Source organism: Gracilinanus agilis, chromosome 2, assembly GCF_016433145.1.
Source record: "Gracilinanus agilis isolate LMUSP501 chromosome 2, AgileGrace, whole genome shotgun sequence".
Lineage (NCBI taxonomy): Eukaryota > Metazoa > Chordata > Mammalia > Didelphimorphia > Didelphidae > Gracilinanus > Gracilinanus agilis.
The window spans coordinates 457,858,843-457,883,428 of NC_058131.1; the positions used below are offsets into that span (position 1 = coordinate 457,858,843).

Here is a 24,586-nt window from a genome sequence, read left to right on the forward strand (position 1 = left end):
GACTGAGAGGAAAAATAGGAGGTAGGAACTTGACAAGTTTGTTTCTCTAAAGATTATATAATCTCTAGCTGCTGATAACACAGAAATGCTGTATTCTTCAGTAGGAAGTCTTGACTAGTTCACTAGCTTTTCTTCCTAGCCTGACCCCCAAGGAAAGCCTAGAATTGGACAAGTGATTTCAAATCTTGTCATCCTTGAGGGCAAAACTACTGCTTCCTTCCAGATTATAGTATTCCACTATACATATATTATATTCTATGGATTATATCAGATTAGACCAAAAAACCTGCCCCAAACTCAAAATTTTGTGGCAACAAAACTTTAGAGAAACATTTACTGCTAAGTAAATGGAGTTTATATTAGGATGCTTATTTCTATGGAACAAGATGAAAGAGTTATAATAATGAAACTTCTGATACTTGCAGCTGGCTAGGCATTCACTTTCAGTCTATATTTAAAAATTATCTGGAGGTGGCTTTTTTTGTGGGGGGAGGAATTGGGCGACTATCAGAGCTATCATCTTATAGGGACTAAGGTTACTATTAAACTTCTATGTTAAGTCCCCAAGTCTTTAAGCCCACTTTTTAAGTTGGGCAGAATGCTGCTCATGCAACATTTATGTAACCAGGTTGCCCTTCTGCTATAACAATGCATCATAATTACAAAATCAGTCTGTTACATTGAATATAGAACACTGAAAAAATATCCTTCAGATAAGAGTTCAAATGTTTTTGCACTTAGCTGTTACATACCTGTGTTATGTACCTCCTCTGTAATGTACATGCCTTCTCGATAAGTCAGCCCACCCACAACAGGAGTCCCTGTTGCTGGTGCCAGTGAAGGGTCAAAAGCATCAATGTCAAAGCTCAGATGAATTGGTCTTTGTTTTCTAATAGAAATAGGCAAGCATTTATCATTTAGTCTAACTTGGAGAACTGCTGGACAGATGCAAATCAAACTTCCTATAGCATTCAGGAACCTGGTCTCCTAAACTTGTGGGTTTGAAATGATTCTTTTTCTTGGCAGTTATTGTAGGTATATATTTTCAGACTTTATGGATGTAAACCATATTAAGACAAATCTCAACTTACTCTATATGGCCAGAACAAAAAGATCGCAGCAGAGCCTAATGCTATGGGGAACAGTCCATAAACAGAAATCTATACTTCCACTGATCTGTGACTCCGATCAGCCACCTAGCCCTTCAATACAAATTAAATTTGGTTCATCTGGATTACAGTTTCTGTTGCTCTCCATAACAACATGATTTGAGCCTGATTATACTTAACTATCATATCTTATTACCAACTCCTTTTTTGGTTTTAGCATCAGTTACTGATCCTAGCTATCCAATGACTGAAATTGAAATGTGAGGTTAATGAACATCAAATGGTTAAATGTTTAACAGCTTGAAGGCCAAATATTAGGGGGGAAAGGTTGCTCTGGAAATCTGTAATCTAATTCTGAACACCTTTCTAGAATTCTTCCTCAGCTTCCAAAAACTGACAATAAAACTGCTTTCAAAGAAATTTAAAGGGATTCTAGGAAAGCAATCATTAATCATCAATTATATATATATTTTTAAACAAATAGCTACTAAGCTGTAATTGCTATTCTATATTGGACAAAAGATTCAGACATCAAATTCTAGTTTTATAGGTTTCACTTTCTCTTATACTTGAATAGCCTCTACTGAAATGAATCAAAATTCCAGTCAACTGAATGAAGACTGGACCACGACCTACAGATTCCTGCACCATTACCATGTAGAACATAAATATCTAAACATTTCTCCATTATAGTTACTTACTTGCCGATCAGTTGATCAAATGTCTGTTCCATGACTTTCTGGATTCCAAGACAGTCAATATCTCTCATTGAAAAGTATAAGATATCATAATTTTTTAGAATAAAACTGATGAGACAAAGTAAAGGAATCTTGAGTTAATGATTTGTTTTTAATTTGTGCATCATTCAGGAGTCCCAAAGTTGCTATGCATTCCTAATGTAGTTCACATTTAAAGATGAGTCCCTGCCAGTGGAAATATACTATAGCAGTTTCTTAAATGGAAGACAATCATTAACAAAAATAGACCAACCTTGTGAGGAAATGGCCATTTACTGCAAGTTTGGGGATGACTCATGTCAAGCTGAATTATTATTTATTCATTGCAGTAAGAACATTTGTCATATTTGTCTTTGTTTCGGAGGGAGGGAAAACTAGTTAGCCAAGTGATTAACAATAATGGTATAGAAAGAACACTAGATTTAGATCCTAAAAAACTTAAAGGGTCTGTTGACAATGGCTATGTGACCAGGGTCCTTAGGCTCCTCGACTAAAAATGGGAATAATTTTAGACTACCTCATAGATTGTTGTGAGGAATAAATGTTAAGTAAAATTTGTAGTAATCGCTCCAAAATCCACAAGCCAGGAAGAATTTCTGGTTGGCTTAGAGAGCCTGGGCTTGCAGGTTGAGAGGAATAAATTTGATCCAGAACTCTTGGATATAGGAGTTGAATATGTTTCAGAAGGGCCATATTATGGTTCTTGACCCAGAAGGAACTGGAATGGGGCAGCTTTAGTTAAGGAGTAAGAATTAAATTTAAGTGTACTTACCCTAGTTTGTAATAGTTTTAAGATGCCCTTCACTGGTGGGCTTTTTTAAAGTGACTTGCCCAGGGTCACCTAGCTAGGCTGTGGCTAGTTCTGAACCCAGGTCCTCCCAACGCCAGGCTAGGCACTCTATCCACTATGCTACCTAGCTGCCCCCTGGGTCCCACAGCTAAGTGAAGGTAGATTTGAACCCAAAGTCTTTCTGACTCCAAGCCTGGCACTGTGCCACCAACTACCCCCAATGGTTCTATTTTTGCCTATACTCTTTTCCTTTACAAAGAATCTTAGGAAATATTCCGGTGATCTAGAGCAAAGGTATGTCATACTTGGGCTGCAAAACTCTTGAGAGCCCAGATAAAAATTTAACTGAGAAGTGTTTAACAAAATAGTACTAACAAAAAAAGAAATGTTAATTTGAGGGTTTCTAAGTCAAAATGTGACCTGTGAAGGGAAGGAGTAGAAGGAGAGGAGAACAAATCCCAAAATGGGCACCAAGGATACTAAGTTCTTGGCAGTAACAGGGAGATTAAGGTTTGGGATCACCAAACAAAAAGAATAAACCTCAAAACAAGCAAAGGCCAGAACTTCAAGGGCAAAAGGTACAGTGTCCCTGGATCATTTCCAAAGAACTGATGCCTGGGATGCTGTCAGAGGGTCAAATAAGGCCTAACAGCCATGACAGAATCATTTACAAATCTTACTGTTCAGCAGGATCCACATCTCTTAGGCCAATATACACAATATCTGGGGGTGAGAGACAGGGCTTGATCCAGGAGAATCCTGGGAGAGATGGTACCTATGTAAAAAAGGAGAAAAAATAAGCTTAAACTTTGTTAACTATGAGAACCTTTTTATTGGCCAACAGATAATTTTTCTGTGATCTTTCCATTTGAGAATAGAGCTGTCACTCAAATAGTGGCAAAGAGAATGTAACTAGAGCTTCAAATAATTTCCAGAGTCCTGTCATATGTTTGATGATATAGCTCTACCTTTAATTAAACTCACTGGGTGGAAAGTAGATGGGGGGGGAGGGGTTTCCCAGTGCAACAGCTAAAGATTCTTTAATAGGATAGATTAACAAAATTCCTACTTTTATTTCTTTGGTATCCTATGATATCCTTAGTCACCCCTACTGAAAGTCAGGAAACTTCCCAATCTTGAAGAGAATTATGAAGATGGAAATTTACTTTGAGCAAGATCATAAGAAGTAGCTCTACTGGTCTAAAATGTAACGATCATTTTAAAACTAGGAATATAATTTCATTTCTGCTGTATTCATGGGACAGCTTTGACTTTTACCTCAATCATTTGATGAATGTGCAAAAAGACAGATTGGGGGCATTCTGACCTGGAAAAATACTTCAAAGGGTGGCCACTTGCTGCAAATAGTTGTCAAAAACAACAGCACAGTTTTCTGAGAGGGAATAACATCTTCCTTCACTTTGTAGGGAGCCTCAGTTTTTCATTAACTAATCTAAATAGCATAAGTACTGCTGATTAAGTCTTCTCTGTTGCTTTGCAAGTTATAGAACTGTTTACAGATCAGATCCTAGTGAAGCAGAACTGGTGCTTGGCAAAAGCCCAAGCCTCCTATAATGAGCAGCCCTTGTACTAGACCATTCTGCCACTTGTTCTAATTTGGATCCCCTTCTAAAAGAAAGGATGAACCAGAGTTTTAACACTACCTTTAATACCCTTCAAGGTGGGCAAGGAAGGCACCTCCAGCACCAGAAAAGGCCAAAAGGAGAGATGGTAATTGGGAGGGGAGAAGGTCGATGAGGGTTGTACTTTATATATGCACATGTCATAGGACAATTCAGAAGGCAATGTGCATACCAAACTACCATGAGAACAACCTCTGTTGCCTACACTGCCAGAAGAAATGCTAAGTTCCAACTTCCCTATTCACAAAGTTGCATCCTTAAGGGAAATGGCCCTCCAGCAAATAACAGAAAACAAGGCTTGTGATTATGGAAGTGACCTTCATTTCCTCCCAGTTTAGGATAGGAAATTTCTCTAACACATCACATTCAACCCAACCTCCATAACCGCCTCCCAAAGCCTGGATAATTAGTGCCATATTTATCTATTTGAGTCAACATTCATCAGTCTAGTTCTGGTAACCACTGACCTTGTCCTGTAGTTCTCTGAGGAGGAAGGAGACTGGCTGTCCATGCAGACTCCCTGACAAAGTGGTAAGGGGTGTGTTGATGTCAGCATGAGCGTCAACCCAGATAACACACAAGTCTGGGCAGTGCCGGACATGGCCACTAATGGAACCAATTGCCAAACTGCAAAGAAAAAATGTAAACAGCATAATAAAATGCCTCTATATCTCACATTTCTGGACTAAGACAAAAAATGAAAAATTGGATAATGAACAAGTGATGAAAATGTATAGCAGTGACAGATCCAGGGTTTAGTTATGAAACAAAAAACCTTCACAGGTTCACATGGACCACACATTAGGAGGGATACAGTCTAGTGCAGAATGAAGAACATCCAAGAAAACAACATATAAAGCGACAACAACAATGAAAATGGAAAGAACCCCTACAAAAAGATAAAAAAGAATGTTACAAATTTATAAAGGAACAAGCTCAGCAACAAATAAAGAAGCTACCCTACACAACTTTCTTTGCAGAGAGAGGTAAGAGGCCCACAGTTGTGGTTCATTGCATATATTCTCAAGACTATTATGTGTTGATCAGTTTTGCTAATTTTTTTCTTCTTTAAAGAATATTTCTTGATATGGGTTGGCTCTCTAGGAGAAAGAAGGATAATGTGAGAAATTCTGGTAATGAAAAAGATTAATAAAATTTTATTTTATAAGTAGTATATGTATTCTCTTATAACTTAAGAATCCATATAAATGAATGTGTGTGTGTGTGTGTGTGTGTGTGTGTGTGTGTTCCTTGTAGTTATGTAATACTTTGCTGAGCACCTTAAGTAGTAGGTCCAAAGTATCAAACATTTGTTAATTTAGGAAATTCAAACGTTTGAAGTCCTGAAGCTTCTTAAGTGAGATAAAAATCAAACACTCTACAACTTCCCCCAAGTTCAAAAGTAACCAAAGTTTTGTGTATTTTCCTTTTGTTACAAAAGAGAGACATATTAAGAAATAACTGATATGAAAAAGGGCATCAAAATGAAACTTTCTTTAAAAAAAGAAAGAAACCAAAGATGACAAAAATCAGCAGTCATTACTCGGGCCATTGATTTCTTGTAATACTCAATTTTAAAAAATAGTTGGAGGACAGCTAGGTGGCTCGGTGGATTGAGATAAGTAAGTCACTTATCCCCTATTGTCTAGCCCTTACCTTTCTTTTGCCTTGGGACCAATACACAGTATTGATCCTAATATCGAAGGAAAGAGTTTTTTAAAAAGGGGAAAAAACCCTTAATTTTTGACATTTTACATTAACTGTTTGTTATCTAGAAGCATTCCCCATTCTCATTCTTTTTAGTGTCTGTCTTCTGATGATATAATGAAAACCCAGGAAAAGTAGCCTATTCATCAATCTGGAATTAGATTCATTACTATTAAATCCAGTGTTGAATTGTATGACATCAGAAAACTGCAGATAAAGCACTATGTTCTTTGAGGGCAGACACTGCCATCTTTTTATTTTATTTATTTTATTTTTTTTTAACAATTTTTTTAAATTTTTAAACCCTTAACTTCTGTGTATTGACTTATAGGTGGAAGAGTGGTAAGGGTAGGCAATGGGGGTCAAGTGACTTGCCCAGGGTCACACAGCTGGGAAGTGTCTGAGGCCGGATTTGAACCTAGGACCTCCCGTCTCTAGGCCTGGCTCTCAATCCACTGAGCTACCCAGCTGCCCCTCATCTTTTTATTTTAACCTTTCCCTTCTCCCCTTAGTCACTAGCTATATGACTTTTTGGTCACTTATTTGCCTCAGTTTCCTCATCTGTCAAATGAGCTGGAGAAGGAAATGGCAACCACTCCAGTATCTTTGCCAAGAAAACCTCAAATGGGGTCAGGGAGAGTCAGACACAACTGAAAAAAATCCCCTTTTCCCTAGCTTATCACATTACCTTGTACAGAACAGAGTAGGCTTCATACAATATAATGAGTGATTGAATTGAAAGCATATTACAGGAGGTAGAGTACCAGATTTGTCATATATAGTCTACTATAATATAGTAAATAGTGGCTATTTGTAGTAAAAAATGGCTAAATAGCAGCCAAACTCATAAACTGGAATGAGCCATCTTGGTTTGGGAGGACCTGATGATGAAATATGTCCCCGAGTATACAGATGTGAAATAATAGTTATTTGTCAGGTTGAGGAGCTAGACCAGTTGTGGCTGCTAAGATGTTTTGTGCATGATAAAGTGATATGAATAGAGAAACTTTATGAAATGAAGTGAGTGGAACTAGAGCAATTCACAAAATAACCCCAATAATGTGAAGGAAAATAGCCTTGAGAAAAGACCAAGAATGAAACACCTCCTAAGTCAGTAGGGCATATTTTCAGATATGGCCAATGGGTGACTTGTTTTCTAGATCAATGATGGGCAAACTACAGCCCACAGGCCAGATTGGGGGGGGGGGGGGTTGGGGAGCCAAAATGTTCTATCAGCCTGTGGGACATTATTCCTAATCTGATAAATACAATGAGTAGGATACAATACAATGAAACTTTGAAAGAGTTGCCTTAGAAACAGACTGACAGATAAGCATTTTCTTTCCTCTTTTCCTCCCCTCTTTAAAAAGTTCATCACTGTTCTAAATAATATCTGTTACCAGGCAAAGGTCTATTTTCCAGGGTGTATGTGGAAATCTGTGGGAATTGACAGGGATAGAAATAGAGCCTTTTGTAAGTTTTTTGGTATGGTGGTAGGGAATATTGAAGGGAAAGGATTAGGTGGTGGTAAGATTATCAAAAAAAAAGTAACAAAATTTAAAAGAAAAAACCCAAACCCCTTTTCCTTCCCTCTCTCCTCACCAAACTACTAATAAGTTAGCAATTTCAGATTTGCCTTCTCTTTTTTCACTTCTCTAGCTTACCTGGAGTATGTGACAAATGGAGAAAGTTACAGAAGTCTTAATAGCCATTGCAATACAGCTCTCAGAAGGACAAAATAAAATTACAGGGTAAATGTAATCTACAGCCTGAAGTTGATTGATTGGGAATTGATTGAAAATATAGAGAGGACTGCCCACTAGACACAGTACTGATCCATGAAATAAGATCCTTGACTTCTAGTTGCTTCACCATTGCCTCAATGTCCTATCAGTGTGTGGGTTTTCCAGTTAGGAATTCAACAAATTTCATTAATTTCAACAAGCACTTAAGCATTCACCATGCCCCTGCCAGCTTGCCTCCACCTTTCTCCTTTGTAAAGGCTACCTGTCTTTTAAGCTCAAATCTGAAGTGTAAGATTAAAATTAATATCCAATAACTCCAAGTACCATATTTTATAAGATTTATTAATAATCACTTGAAGTAAAGGAAAAATATAGCCTGAGTAAAGAGCAGTTTTTCCTGCTATGTTCATGGGAAAAGAGCAAAGAGGAGCGGGGTTACACAAAACTTTATGTCCAAAACACAGGGTGAGGATGAAAGTGGGATTCTGGAAAATGTAGTCCTGGGATACAAAATTCTAACCACAACACTGACTGTCTTCCTTTTCAGAATCCCTACTAAGGAATCACATCTTGACTTTTATATAGGAATGTATTAGTCCTAGAAGATTCCTTGAACCAAGCCCCCTGTTTTTCATCCCGCTTTGCCAGGCAAAGGTCAGAACTGTAGACTTTTAAAACTCCTGGTAGTAAAACACCAATTAAAATGTCAAATTCAAAAATAATGTCTAAATGGGGCAAAATATCCCCAAAGGGATGATCTCAAGACAAGGGCTTTTGTGTATTACTGGAAGGCCCAGATCATACCTCTGACCCCCTAAGATACTATGGATTAATTAAATGGACTGTGGGAAATGGGTTACCCTTCTCTTTTTCACTGAAAAACTTTTCCCCCACCCCATTACTCCAGAGTCCTTTGTAGGCCTACTTACTCCTCACCTTGGCCCTTTATCAGTATTCTAATTCCCCAACTTTCCCACCCTTAGTGAACAGATGGCCTCTCCTGATTGACCTGAGTTTCCGTCTTGAACTAGTGTCCCAAGCCCTCCAGTATTACATTTAATTCTACTCTGCCTCCTTATGGTCAATGATAACATCATTTTCAAGGAATCTCCAGATTGACTTTTTTTTTTTAAACTCTTACCATCCATCTTAGGATCAATGTTATGTATTGGTTCTAAGGCAAAAGAACAGTAATGGGAGTTGACTTGCCTAGGGTTACATAACTAGGAAATGCCCCAGGCCATATTTGAACCCAAGACTCCTAGTCTCTTGGTCTTGCTCTCAATTCACTAAGCCACCTAGCTGCCCCCTCTTTTTTAAAATTTTATTTATCGTCATGCAGAATGTACCTCCAATCATTGTTTTAAGAGCACACTCATATGTAACCAATGCCCCAAAATAAAACCATAAATGTGAAAGAGACTCCAACAGTTCTTTCTCAGATTGAGTCTTAAAGGATAGATCAATTTAAAGGAAATCCTACTTCCTGCCCAACTTAGCCTCTGAATATTCATCATCAGTAATGTTTTAGACACTGGTATTGATGGCATGGCTACAAGGAAGTTGTATGACAGTGGCAATTGAGGCCTAGTATTGGAAACCTAGTGTCCAGTATCTTGAGCCATGATCATAGGTACCTGACCATAAAATCATCAGAAAGTATGGCTTATGGTTGCACTTGATTCTCCAAGGTGAAAGCATGCTGCACTAAGGCCCCAATTATGTTATCAAATATTATTATTACAATGTCCTAGAAGTTCTTGGTCTCACTAATCCAAGACCTAGTCAGTCTTCCATAATTCTAGACTTGAATCAGTTCAGTTTCCTAATCCCCAGGATGTAAATTGGGGAAATCTCTAAGGTGCCTTACAGCCCTAAGAGTCTATGACTTCATTTATAAAAGTACCTTTATCTTTATATAGTAAAAGCATATAAAGTAAGGAGTATATATATATATATATATATATTTATATATATAAATAATCTCATTTAATATTCACTACAACCCAGAAGTAGTTTACTCTTTATAAGGAAGCTAGACACATTTAAGTAATTTGCCCAAACATAGGGAAAATTATATATTCATGTATCAATATTTAGGCTAAGGCAGGGGACTAACTAAGCTGCTCCACAGGTACCCCTGCACCCCACTCACCTGTGGTCTCCTCCCACAGTGATGCATCGGTGACCAGAAGACACAGCCCTGCTAACTGCCTCAGCCAATTCTTGGTTGGCAAGGCCCACCGATCGAGGATTCACAACTAGATTGTTATAACACTCATCACTGGCCACAGGGGTGAAACTCAGATCTCCCAAGTCATTCACCCGGCAACCTGATAGCCAAAGGGAAACAAGGAAAAAAGATTAATTGTGTATTTTCTACCAGAACTTCCAAAAATTAGGGTCAGGAATAATTATGTTTTTATTCATGGACTGTATTGCAAATCCAGAGTGCTTTCCACAGAATCATTTTGGAATTGGAGACCTGACTGAATATCAAGAACTAGTCAAATGACCTGAGGCTCAGTTTCTTCATCTGTAAAATGAGGACATTGTACTAGATCTTTAAAGTCCCTCCTAGATCCAAGTCCTGTGACCATGTGACTATCTTCTGGATAGGTACTTGGAAGCTAAAGTGAGTTTCTGAATAGAAGGAATGCTGCTTCTAAAGCAGGGGCAGCTAAATAACACAGTGGAGAGAGAGCTGAACCTGGAGTTAGGAAGCCAAGTTCAAATCAAACTTTAAGATACATACTAGATGTGTGATCCTAGGCAAGTCGACTTAATTCTGTTTGCCTCAGTTTCGTCATGTAAATGAGCTGGAGACAGAAATGGCAAACTACTCCTGTATCTTTGCCAAGAAAACCACAAATGGGGTCATAAGAGTCAGACATAACTGAAAAACAACAGCAGCTTCTAAAGCAGAGTTTTAAGATTTAATATGACAGAATTGACATTTTATGAGACTATCTTTTTAGAAGGAATATTTATGCTCTACATACCTCTTTTTCAAGGAGATCAAAGAGCATTTCTATCTCTAAGTAGCAGTGGTAATGAAAGTATCAAATGTTATTAAGAAAATGGGATGAGTATTTGCATTTTATATACCCTTCTCTTTTTAACCAAGGAGGCTATTTCTTTATCTTTTGAGTATTTCAAAGGTCCCTTACATCCTATCTGCAAATTTTGATAGGACAGATTAGTTACAGACAACTGTAAACTTCCCCTTCCTTAAAAGGACCACTGTACATGTAACCACACAAGTACTCTCTCCTTCATAATCCAACCAAAAACAACTCAAGCTTTCAGTCTAAAAAGCCATTTCGATTTTGATGTAGCATAGGATTTGCAAAATAAGAATATGTATTTATTAAGAGAAGGTAAATTCTTGATATAGACATTAGCAATTGATTACAGAGGCACTTTTGCACTATGTAAAAACATATTTTCCAAGGTTGCTGATCTTTTGTCTTCCTCAGATATCGAGAGCCCAAATCTCCCAGTCAAGAACAAGAACTATAACCTATATGCATTCTGAGGTGCAAAGAAAATTTTCTTCTTTCGACTCTACTTTTAAATCCCTCTTTAGATCAAGTTGCCCTGCATAGCCATTGACCACTATTAACTTATAATTCCTTTATTTCCTTACTGAAGGGCTGTTACAAGTGTTGACTGCAAAAATAAGAAAACATTTATGTATACTTAGGCCTCATTTTGAAACTTTGATCAAACGTAAATCTTGAGAAATAGTCTAGGAGGTTAAAAAAAAACAAAAACACGTTCTAGTCTCCTACTGGGTTGACAAATCACTACCACTCTAAGCCCCAGTATCTCCAATAGGTTGTGACTGAACTAAGATTATCTCTAAATGACTGGTTGAAGACTAATTTATATAAAGAACTTTTCTTTAGGGCAGCTATGTCTTAAAGCATTCTCTTGGTTTAGTAAAAGAGGTTTGATTCTCTGAATATTTCCTTGGATGTTTGCAAATGCTTTCAATAGATTCTGTTCCAAAATAACTGCCAGTATTGCTATGGCAGCTAGGTAGCCTAGTGGATAGAGTGCTAAGTCTGAAGTCAAGAAGACCTAAATTCAAATCAGGACTCAGACACTTAATAGTGATCTATGTGATCCTGGGCAAGTCACTTAACCTCACTTTACACAATTTCCTCAACTGTAAAATGAGATGGAGAAGGAAAAGCTGTTCTAGGAGCTTTTTGCCAAGAAAACTCTAAGTGGGGTCACAAAGAATTGGACACAAACAAACAATTATTTGGATTTGCAGAGGGAAGGAGGAAGCTGTTGAGATGTGACTTCAATCAATAAATTAACCACCACCTACTATTTTTCCAGGCACTATGCTATGTACTAATGATATAAAAAGGGGCAAAAGACAGTCCCTGCCCTCAAGTAACTTGCAGTCTAATGGGAATGACAACATGCAAACATATATACCAAACAAGCTATAAACAGACTAAATAGGGAATTAAGAGGGGCTGGGGAAGGCTGCTTGTAGAAGATGAAATTTTTATTTGGGACTTAACGGAAATCAAGGATGTCAAGCAGTTCTTTGAAGCAGAAGAGGAAGTCAGGCATGGGAAAGAGAGAGAATGCCCAGAGTTGAAAAAGAGTGTCTCGTTTGTGGAACAGCCAAGTGGCCAGTGTCATTGGATCAAAGAGTATGTGTTTAAAGGGTAAGAGTCCTGGGAAAGGTGGGAGGAGACCAGACTTTGAATGTGAAATGAAGCATTTTGGATTTGAAGGAGGTATGTGTGCGTGAGTGTGTACCTGTGTGATGACCAGACCTGCCTTTTCGGAAAACCATGTTAGTGCCCAAATGGAGGATGAATGGAAGAGAACTAAGGCAAGCAGACTTAGCAACAGATTATTGCAATAATCAAGGTGTGAGGTGATAAAGGCCTGCACTATAGTGATAGCAGTGTCAGAAGAAAAAAAGAGACTTAATAGACAAATGATGAAAGGTGAAATCAGCAGGCTTTGGCAACAGCTCATATGGGGAGTGAGAGAGTGAGGAATTGAGGACACTTCTAGATAAGGAAGAAGTGAGGGAGGGTTTAGGGAAAGAGAATGAGTTCTGTTTTGGGCATATTGACATATTTTCTACTGAACATCCAGTTTAAGACTTGGATCCTAGATAACTTACCTGCTTTATTAGCTTTATTTATCACATTATTAGATTATTTATATCATCCCATGCCACCTTCAATACATTCACTGAGATGGACAATTGACATAAGGTCTAGGCTAGTAGCCACTCTAAGTTCTGAAATGAAAAGAGGGGAAGAAGACACAAAGAGCACAGTTTAAAAAAAAAAATTTAACCTAGGAAGAAAAGGACCCCTGGATATAAAGGTTGGGAATGTGACCAGATTAATTATTAAAGCTGATTAATTATTAAAGCTGGAAAGAAAGTTTTGCTCAAAAATCCATTAAGTTCTTACTGTGAGCAGCATATCAAAAAAACCAAAGTTTAAATAAGCAGTCCCCATTTTCATGGCTTTTCTGTCTAGTAGAAGTTTAAGACACAACGATGCATTAGGAGAGTGCATTAACCAGCTGAAAACAAAGTACTATTGTCAGTGAATTTTACGGGGAAAGGACATATCATGGAAGTCATAGAAGAAGCACCATCTAACTGGGCTTAAAAGGATGGGTTCTAATTAAACAGGCAAAGTAACAAAAGTGGAAAGAAGGTAACACTGTTGGAGTAAAGGAAGAAAAGAGAAGTTGGAGTAAAGAGAAGAGACTTATATTTGGTTGGGGTGTAGAGGATTTGGAGATGGGGGAGGTGGGGAAATAGGCAAGATGGGGAAGGCAGGATGGTGTTAGTTAAGATACTAAATAAATATATTTGAACTTTTAATCAAAGAAGCAAGAGGGAGCTGCTGAACTTTTTTTTGTTTAGTTTGATTTTTCAGCTGACATAATCATTCATATACATACGAGAAGTTGTTCTGATAATAGTATGAAAAAAAGAGAAGGAAGGTAAGAAAACTTGGAAGATTATTGCAAGAATGTAGGTGGGTGATAATGCATACTGAAATGTAGAAGTAGGACTAAAGAGAAAGATATTACAGAGAGAAAGTAGTTTACTTATCCCAGCTTCACTGTATCACAGGTTTAAAAAAAAATATGTATGTATATGTATATATATAATTCTGTATTGCAGAGTTACACTTACTGTGGCACACTATTGGCTGATGGAATGAAAGGCGACCAACCACAGTGCTGTGTTCTATATCCTGGGTGCTGATTGGCTTAGTTACTATAGGTTAATAAGAGTGTGGAAAAGGTTTATAGGAAAGTGAGAAGTGTTTATAAAGCTTTAAAATATATATAAATAATAAAATAAATATAACGCTGCTACTTCGCAGATTCAGGGGTCTCTGGAACGTAACTATCGCAGTAGATGAGGTATCACTGTAGTAGCTATCTTACAGGCAGAAATGGTAGGACTTAGTAACTGACTGGAGAAGAGAGGTGAAAGAGTTAAGGCCAAACTGCATAATCCTAAAATTTAAACATGAGAGATTGGGTGACATTCAGAATACTGAAGTCAGAAAGAGAACCAGGTTTAAAGAGAAAGATAAACTCACAATTTTGGATCTACTAAATTGAAATACCTGTGGAAAATCTATCTATTATATGCTATTAGTAGTTAGAGTTGTGTACCTGGAGCTCAGAAAAGAAGTCAGGACTAAAGATAAAGATTTCAGAGTAGTCTGCAAAGAGGTGGCATTTAATTTAGCAGTAGTGAATAAGGTTGTTAAAGGAGAAAAAACAGGCCATGGTTCTAGTTGAAGATAAAATGTGTGTAAGATGAACCCATAGAAGAAGATAGGTTCAAGAGAAATTTTAGACATTATTAGGTCTGAAGCAGTTAGCTGCTACACTGTGGTAATGGACTTACCATGAGTAATTTAAGGAATCCAGACTTTCAGAGAGTGTGGTACTTTTTGGATACACAAAAGTTATTCACTCCAAAGAAGGCAGAGTACAAGCTCAGTTACTGAATTTAAGAAAACTATTTAAGAAAACTATATTTAAGAAAAGCTATTTCCCTTTCTACTTGCTCTGTCCTCAGTAACAGTGAACACCAAGATCCTGGCAACCTTTTAACTTCTAACACCCAACCCTGAACCTTTAGACTAACAAGAACCTTTGACTATGATGAAACTGCTTAAGTAATTGGGGACAGAAATACTTCAGAGGGAAAGGAATCAAAATTTTCATTCACCTTGGTAATTCTGTAATTTCTAGGTCAATAAAAATCCAGACTAAAAACAGTGATGAGCTTAAATTATATTACATAACTTTGAAATGTCCTTGAATAAAATATCAAAAACTTATTATTTCTAGATGGTTGAACTTTTCAATGATTTACTTTAGGGGAATACTACTGCTCTCAAATTTTCCAGTCAATACCAAGTAAATTAAGAAAAAAATATTTTTTCAGAGTACTGAATAAGAGACTGAGAGTTGTTTAGTCTGTCATTTTGCAGAAACAAGTATTTGAGTAAGTGGGCCCAGTTTGGGGGAAGCTTCTAGTAAATGGAAACTTCTGTGTAGTCTATGGGCATTACAGCAATGACAAGCCCAGTGAGTTTGGGGGAAAACCAAAAAACTAATTAGGTAAAGAAGGAAAGTGAAACAAGGCACATGGCTCCCAGTTCCCTCTTCCTGTTTCAAATAACTATGTTTCTGCCTATCCTAAAATACACTAGGTTTTGGTGTAATTACCTTGGTAAAAGAGGGGCAGAATAGGCAGAATGCACAGTTGTCAATTTCTTTTAATGACCTTACAAAAAAAGGTGCCAGATGGATTTTCTCCCAGAAATCATATACCATGACCTGATGGGACCAGCTCAGGGCTTCTAATCCAAATTCACTCCTTATATCAACCTCTCCTCTTACTTAAATTAAGCATATATTTCCTCAAAATAGAAAGTGAAATGGTCTAATAAATATGCTTATTTCCTTAGTGAAGTTGATAATCCACCCCAAGTTATTTCTTTGTTGCTTCATCTGCTGTCCCTACCCCAAGGGGTTACAGATTCCCAAGGATTTTCTAAAACTACTCTCCTTTTAGTTAGAGGGAAAGAACCTACTTGTACAAAAATATTTTTAGCAGCTATTTTTGTAGTTGCAAAGAATTGGAAACTAAGGAGATGTCCATCAACTGGGAATGGCTAAACAAATGGTAGCATATGGTTGTAATGAAATATTATTGTGCCATAAGAAACAATGGACAGAATGAGTTCAGAAAAACCTAGAAAGACTTAAATGAACTAATGCAAAATACAGTGAGCAGAACCAGAAAAACACTGTATACAATAGCAGAAATATAAAATGAACTGTGAAAGACAGCATTTTATTATTATTTACTATTATCAGCAAAGCAAGGTTCTAAGATAACCCCAAGGGACTCATAATGAAAAATCCTATCCACAGCTGAAGAAGAAACTGTTGGGAGTCTGACTACAATTCAAAGCATGCAATCTTTCACTTTATTTCCTTCATGTGTTTTTTATTATGTGTGTGATATATGTCTTCTTTCCTGACATGAGAAATATGGAAATATGTATTGCATGACAGCACTGGTATAACCTATATCAGAGACCATTTACTGGTAGGTTGTGGGGAGGGAGAAAATCTGAATGGAAAAATATCAGGTAACAATCGGATGAAAAAAGATGTTTCTACATGTAATTGAAAAAAACAAAAAGTTTAAAAAACTACTCCTTTTTAATATTCTTTAAGACTGAATGGCTCACCAGCTGAGTTCCTATTCCCAATTTTTAAGAAACAAAAACAAGGATCACAGTCCAATCAATCAACATTTTATCAAGCACCTATAAAGAGCCAGGCTTTGAACTAGAGGGACATAAAATGAGGCAAAAGACAGTCCCTGCTCTCAAGGGGTTTACACATAAAACTATATACAAACTAAATTTTATTCAAGATAAATGGAGAATAATTAAAGAGCAGAAAGATGCTATGTATGAAAAGAGATTAGGAAAGGCTTCCAGTAAAAGATGAGATTTTAGGTGGGATTTAAAAGCCAGGCAGACCAGTAGGCCTAGCAGAGGAGGACATTCCTGGTATAAGGAAAAAAATGCCTGGAGCCAAGAGATGGAGTGCCTAGTTTGTGGAATAGCCTGGAGGACAGAGTCATTAGATAATGCAAGTCAGGGAGTAAAGTGTAAGAGGAAGTCTGGAGAGGACTAGGTTATGAAGGGCTTTGAAGGTCAGAGCATTTTGTATTATTTGATCCTGGAAGCAATAGGGAGCCACTAGAGTTTTTTGAGGAAATGGGGTAGATAGTTTTCCTAAAGCTTAGGTCCTGTTTTAGTGGCTGAATGAAGGATGAATGAAGGAGTAGGGAGAGACTTGAGGCAGGTAGACCCATTAGCAGGCTACTACAATTACAGCAGATAGGAAGTTTAAAAAAAAGGCCTCTAGTGCTATAGAACCAGAAACATTTCCAGTGGGCAAATCTATGGCTATTACAGATAAAAACTCTTATTGTTGTGTTTTTGAGTAAGCAGCAGGAACAACTGCCCTGCAAAAACGGCAACAACAACAAAAAACCCCTTCAAAGTTGTGATTGGAATTGTTGATGAAGAACAAAGCTGAAAACTAGGAAAAGACTGTTAATCCAAATTACTCACAAAGTTGGCTGAACTTTCCTTCTGACCCCAGACAATCTGAAATTGGTTTAATAAATACCCTTTGAAAGAGATAGTGTTATCAAGGGATTTTTATAAATGCTAAATAAAGTAATTTGCTGCCACCAATAAAACTAAGTAGCATATATTCTATTTAATAACATAACACTCCTTTAAAATGTTTAGATTTCAGAGCCAAGTAGTTTAAAAGTGCTCAAAAATTTGTTACTGGCTTGAATAAACTTAGTCTAACAAGTAAAAAGGCATATTAGTATTGTCTTTCCCAAGGGAAATCTACTAGACCCATGTTGGTGAATGTATGGCATGCATGCTGGAGGGGTTTGCTGCCCTCCCCCTCTCCATGAGTCTGAGGCATTTCTCACATGACCAGCCCTTCTGCCCAGCAGCCCAATGGGAGTGCTTCCTCCCTCCTGTCTGGGGTATAAGGGGGCAGCTCACATACCATGTGAGGATGTAATTTGGGCACTTAAGTCTCTAAAAGTTCATCATCACTGCACTAGACCAGAATTCCACAGCATTTCCCTTCCCATTTGACTCCTCTGTTGCCTCTAACAATAAAGGCCACAAGTTGTTACTTCTGGCAAAAGTAGTGGAAGGCCATTAAGATGTTGGCCTAAGCAGAAAGAGCCATGAGCCTGAAGTCAAAGGCTTCACTGGCTGCCTAGCCCCTCTGTTACTTTGGGAAAGCCACTTCACTTCCTGGGTCTCAATTTCCCCATCTATGAAATGGAGAATTTGGATTCAACCTCCAGGGTCCCTTCTAGTTCTTTTCTTTGGAACTTTAGGAACTGCACATGCCTTGTGTTAAAGGGATGCATAGTGGAGAGAGGCCTGGCTGGGAAGTCCTGGACCCAAGTCCCAACCCAGACCATATATTCTGATCCTGTCATTTAACCCCACTTCCATGCTCTAAGCCACCACTGAAATACAAAGAAGGAACTGACTTGCACCTATGGAGGGAGTTTCTTCATCTGAAAGCAGTTCTATCCCTATAACAATGAAATTACTGGCCTAGTCCTAAATTTATCCATATATAAATTCAAATTGCAAAGATACACTTCAAGCATGAATATAGATAGAAAAAAATCAAGATGAACAGATTAATGCTCATAGCATCTTACATACACTGAACTACCCAACTGCCCCGATATAAGCCACTGTCAACCTGTATGCTATCATCCAAGTAGTTATTAAGCTCTTGTGTGCCAGAGTCTAGAGAATTATAAAGAATAATTCTAGCCTTTGAGTAGTTTCTATATTAATGGTAGAGACAACTAGCTATATGAAAAGACAAAGAAAGTAACATATTAACCTGGTGGGGTGGGGTGGGGAGTAGAGTACACCAAGAAAGGCCTCCTGGAGAATCTGGCCCTTGAGTTGGGCGAGTCTTTAAAAAAGAAATTCCAGGAGGCAGCAGGGTGGCTCCGTGGTTTGAGAGTCAGGCCTAGAGACAGGAGGGTCCCCGGTTCAAATCTGCCCTCAGACACTTCCTAGCTTCATGACCTCGGGCAAGTTATTTGACCCCCTCACCCCCACTGCCTAGCCTTTACTCCTCCTCTTCTGCCTAGGAGCAATACACAGTAATGATTCTAAGATGGAAGGTAAGGGTTTAAAAAAAAAAAAGAAATTCCATGTGGTAAAGGTAAGGAGTAATACACCTTGCAGGTACCACAAGGTACCCACTACAAGTACTAGGAGATTAGAAATGAAACAAGAAAGCCAGCCTTGGCTAGGAAGGAAGGAAAAGAGTTGAGGGTACAAGGTGTAAGGAGCAATAAATGTCAAACCTCTGCGACGGTCGGCAACCTTTTTGGTTGTAAGAGCCATAAACACCTGCAGAAGGAGGAGGATGGAGGCCGAAGGTGCTGGAATATGGGGCGGGGACTCTGCCCAGACTGGCCAGTCGGGAGGTGGAGCCAGATATGGCTCAAGAGCCATATGTTGCCAACCCCTGCTCTAGTGGAAGTTGTCTTTTAGCCTAACAGTGATAGGAATTTGAATAGAGGGGTGACACACTGAGACCTGTTCTTTAAAAAGATCAATTTGAAGCTGAGTGGAATAGGGCTTGTACCACAAGAGAGAGACCTGAAACAATAAAAAACTATTGTAATAGTAAAGGCCAGATTTGATGAAGACTACTAGAGTAGTGTGGCCACGAAAGTGAAAATAAGGGTATATACATGAGAGATTTTTAATAAGAAATTTAAAAAGGAGGATCTGGTGGGAGAGACAATGAGTTCACACTTTTGGACCTGAGTTTAAGTTACTTACAGGAGGGACATCAAGTTTGAAATATCTAGTAGGCAATTTCAGATGCAAGACTGGAGCTCAGAAGAAAGATTAAGAGCTCATCTGAAGAGAGATAAGAGCCCTTGAGAGCTGATAAAGTCTCCAGTAAGAAAGTAGAAAGAGAAAAGAAGGCCCTAAGGACCAGATAGAACTTTGGAGTACACACAACAAGGACAATGATCCAGCAAAGAAGCCCGAGGAAAATGGTTAGTCACTAAACATTGATTAAGCAAGCATTTGCTAAAGCTGGGAATATAGGGAAAGGTAAAAGACCATCTTTGCTTTCAAGGAGCTATCAGACCCAGGGGAGCAGTGTCATAAAACCCAGAAAGGAGAGAGGATAAGCAGTGTTAAATATTGCAGAGAGGATGAGGAATGAGACAAGGTCATCAGATTTAGCAATTAGGAGATAATTGGTAAGTTTGAGAAGAACAGTTGCAGTTGAGTGATTGAATTTAAAATTGTGGCCATTTTAGAAGACAGTGAGATTAAAAGAGAATTGTTGAAACATTTTTTTAAAAGCACAGAAGAAAAACAAGAAAATAGACAAGCTTGAAGATTTCTGAATTTATTATTCAGGAACTTAGAAGGCAACTAGGGGTTGCAGTGGATAGAGTTCAGGGCCTTGGAGTTAGGAAGACTCCTCTTCCCGAGTTCAAAACGGAATTCAGACACTAGCTTGTGTGTCTCTTGGAAAGTCACTTAACCTTGTTTGCCTCAGTTTTTCCATCTGTTTGAATGAGTTGGAGAAAGAAATGGCAAAGCACTCCAGTATCTTTGCCAAGAAAACCCCAAATGGGGTCCAAAAGAGTTGGACACAACTGAAAAAACAAAAAAAAAAAAAAGGTTTTTACAGTGGATAGTGCATTGGGCTTATAATCAGAATAGCCAAGTTTAAATTTGACCTCCAACTAGCTATATAGCTTGAACAAATTACTTAACTGCAAATCTAATTTCCTGTATTTCCTTAATTTTCTCAACTGTAAAATGGAGACAACAGCATCTATCTCCCAAAGATCAAATGAATAATTCATAAAGCACTTAGTACACAATTTCTAGCATAGCAGTTTGTTTCTGTCTTTACTATGTGCACCATTGTGTAACAGATTTGAAGTTTTGTATAAAAACCTTTCTCTTCTACTCTGCATATGGAAATTTTCATTTTATTTAATGTTTAAGTTAAAAATAAAAATATTTTAAAGCTTTAAAAAACAAGTCGAAAGGACTTGAAGACAATGTGTATATATAGATAGCTATTTCAAGGAGTTTGGCTGAGAAGAGCTACATAGAGACAAAAGGCAATAGTTTATGGGAATAGCAGGCTCTAGGGAGGATTTAAGGAGTGGGAATACTTTGCTGACCATGTTTGTAGGCAGCAGGTAAGGAGGACAATAGCAAGAGCAAACTGCTGGAAAAGAAAAGAGATACACACTTATCAGATTGGCTATTATGACAGAAAAATAAAATGACAAAGCTGGGAAATGCATTGTTTGGGGAGCTATGTACTGAGATTCAATCATTCAGGAGAGCAATTTAGAACTATGCCCAAAGGGCTATGAAACAGTACATGCCCTTTGAACCACCCTATTAACTAGGTTTGTATCCCAAAGAGATAAAAAACAAAAAGAAGGGACTGTATGCACAAAAATATTTAAAGAAGCTCTTTTTAGGGGGTAAAGATTTGGAAAGTGAGGGGATACCCATCAATTGGGGAATGGCTGAGTAAGTTATAGTATATGATTTTAATGGAATACCATTGTGCTGTAAGAAATGACAAGCAGGAGAACACTGTACAATGACAGGAATACTTTATAATGAGCAATTGTGAATAACAGCTATTCTCGGCTATCCAAAACTATCCCAAAGGACTCATAATAAAAAATGCCATCTACTTTCAGAGAAAAAGAACCAAATCTGAAATCAAACCAAAGCAAATTTGAGTTTCCATCCACAAAAAGATTAATATGGAAAAATGTTTTACATGATTGCACATGTAAAGTCTACATGAGATTGTTTACCATCTCAAGGGAGTGGAGGGTTGAGGGAGAGGGAGAAAGAATTTGAGACTCAATATTCTTTGAAAAATGTTGGAAACTTTTTACATGTAATAGGAGGGGGGAAGAGATGGAATCAAGAATACATGGGGGAGGGGCAACTAAGTAGCACAATGGATAGAGCCAAGGCCTGAAGAAAGGACATCCTGGGTTCAAATCTGGCCTCGGACACTTCCTAGCTATATGACCCTGGGCAAATCACTTAAGACCCCATTGCCTAGCCTATACTGCTCTTCTGCCTTGGAACTAATACTTAATATCAATTCTAAAACAGCCAGTATGGGTTTAAAAGAAATAAAATGCACCTCTCTCCCTTTCTTTGCAGGGGTGATGGATTGAGTGTGATACATGGCATTTATATGTAGACATGTATATACACATTTTGTTGGGATTTTTTACATTCTTTGTTATAAAGGCATACCTCTTGTGTGCAAGGAATATATTTAGAAACAAAGATAATGTCAACCCAAAAGATATAAAAGAAAATAAATAAAATCGCTTCTGGAAAAATCAGTTCATTCTCTGTAAAACTCTACAAGTAGCACACCCAGTTATGATTCATTTCTTAAATCAGCAAATAAGTTTGTTTAGCCTCCTTTGCTTATTTATTTTCTTATTTCCAAGTTAGAGAAGGGTACTTTTCCCTCCCCCTTTGCCTCATCTGTATAAATTCTAACCAGAACCCCAACTGTTACACTCAGGGTAGAGAATTTTAGTACTAACATCTACTCATTTCCTGTTTAGGAGGGTAAAAGATTACTTCCAAACTAAGTAAATGAGATCAGTCACATACAACTAAGCACTGAACTTATGAGAAGATGGTAGCTTATATTTATGTATTAAAGAATGTGGTAGATATTTGTTTTTGAGTATTTGCCCTAACTGAAAGCAGGGTAGACAGCTGCTTAAATCCCCAAAATTACTTATTCTGAGTTAAGGCACCTAACTTCCTTGATAAAATGTAAATCTCTTACTTTATCAAAATAATACAGACTATAAAATTTAGAGCTGACTGGATTATTATTTAGATCAGGGCTTCTGGAGTCCCGGCCCAGCACTCTGTCCTCTGTGCTACCCAGCTACTGGGATATATAGTTGGAAAGATGGTACACAGACCTGGTGCATTAATGCATACACCTTGGATAGTTACTGAAATGAACCCAGAAAAGAACTAAGGGGTAGAACAAGCTGAAATGCCTTTGGGAAATTGCACACTATATGCACCCACATATAAACTGCTGCAGAAAGGGCATTTTTATTCTTTGCCAGCATAGCCTAAACCAGTGATGGGCAAACTTTTTAAAGAGGGGGCCAAAGGAAAGGAAATGCCCATCTGTCAGTCTGTTTCTAAGGCAACTCTTTCGAAGTTTCATCGTATTGTATCCTACTCATTGTATTCATCAGATTAGGAATAATGTGGCAGGATAGAACATTTCAGGGGTCTGTATCTGGCAGGCAGGTGTAGTTTGCCCATCACTAGCCTAAAGGGATGCACCTCATGACTTGGAGATCAAGTTTTCAAATGGGTACTTTCATTTGTGTACAGATGGGAGACCAATATCACAATCATTTCCCTACTTCCATTCCTCAATTCCCAAACTCATTCAGTTATTCCTTGTTACAAAGGGGAGAAATAAAGCAAAACTGAATGATAGTGCCACTCTGCCCAGGGCTACCACATTCAGCTTCAACAGACATCTGCCCTCAGGATTCAGTATTGGACACTGCATTTATTCTTAAGTTCATTTGCCTTTTATGCAGTTTTTATTTAAAGCATTGTTGCCCTTGCATGCATTATTCTCCACATGGAAGACATTTTCAAGGGAAGAGTCCCAAATATGAAAGAGCAATAAGAGCCTCATTTTTATCACCACTTTCCAACTCCAAAATTCCTTTAAGAACTTGCTAACTTCAAAGACTAAATAGTCATTATAGGAGCCTGGAGATAACCAAAATGAAAATACCATGAGTAAAGAAACAAAAGCTACAAAGTGCCTAATCAAAATGGTAGGAAAAATGGACTGTCTTTGATGCTGCTTACCTCTTTTCTTCATCCTTCTCTGTCACTTAAAAAAATAGAGAAACCTACTATTATTCCTTTAATAAAGACTCTTTTTCACAAGGATACCATTCAACCTAAAGGTAGGCAATGTGGAAGCACAAAGTAGTAAGACCTCAGCTATATTATAAAAATATCATAGTAAGCTGATATAAAACTTTCAAGAAATAAAATTATGACAATCATATCTAAATTCCATGGTCTCACTTGAATCAAATATCAATAAATTATCCTTGACAAGAAGACTTAAACAATTTCAGGGAGGAATCTTGATTCCCAGAAAATAAGGCTGGAGTTTTGTCATTAATGCAAACCAAGCTAAGAGTGTCAATGTTTTCTTTTTTTTTTTTAAGAATTTAGTAATTTTTTTACAATGCCTTGTTAACTTTGAAAAAACACAGAACTATTAAATAGTCATAAAAGCCACTCTTTAATTAAGGAAAAGGGGGAACCGTGTTGACTAGGCCTCCACTCAGAGCCTCATGCAGAGTCTGAGGATTGAACACTGCTTGCTCTGGTCCCTGTGAGTGCCACTGTGCTAGATGAGGACTCCTCCTTTGAATCTGAGCCAGAATCATACCTAAACAGAATCTAACCAGAGACCTAAGGATCCATAGTCCTCAGCTCTACCAGCAGAGCTATCAAAGGGGCTACTTAAATAGATACTAAAGGATGGTCCCTGCCCAGGTGTGCCTTCCTGGGAAAGGGTCTCCGATATAATAGGGAAGATTACCTAAGACAAA

General features: G+C 37.8%; 1 protein-coding gene across 1 annotated transcript in view; it reads right to left on the reverse strand.

Moving 5' to 3' along the window:
• ARG2 (arginase 2) overlaps positions 1 to 24,586 on the reverse strand; it is a 39,134-nt gene that overhangs the window by 1,486 nt on the left and 13,062 nt on the right. Inside the window, exons 3-7 of the mRNA XM_044664819.1 lie at positions 9,887 to 10,064; positions 4,747 to 4,906; positions 3,317 to 3,411; positions 1,811 to 1,915; positions 753 to 889 (exon numbers count right to left, since the gene is read on the reverse strand). Of these exons, the coding sequence (XP_044520754.1) occupies positions 753 to 889; positions 1,811 to 1,915; positions 3,317 to 3,411; positions 4,747 to 4,906; positions 9,887 to 10,064 (675 nt within the window). The remainder of the gene's footprint in view (positions 1 to 752; positions 890 to 1,810; positions 1,916 to 3,316; positions 3,412 to 4,746; positions 4,907 to 9,886; positions 10,065 to 24,586) is intronic.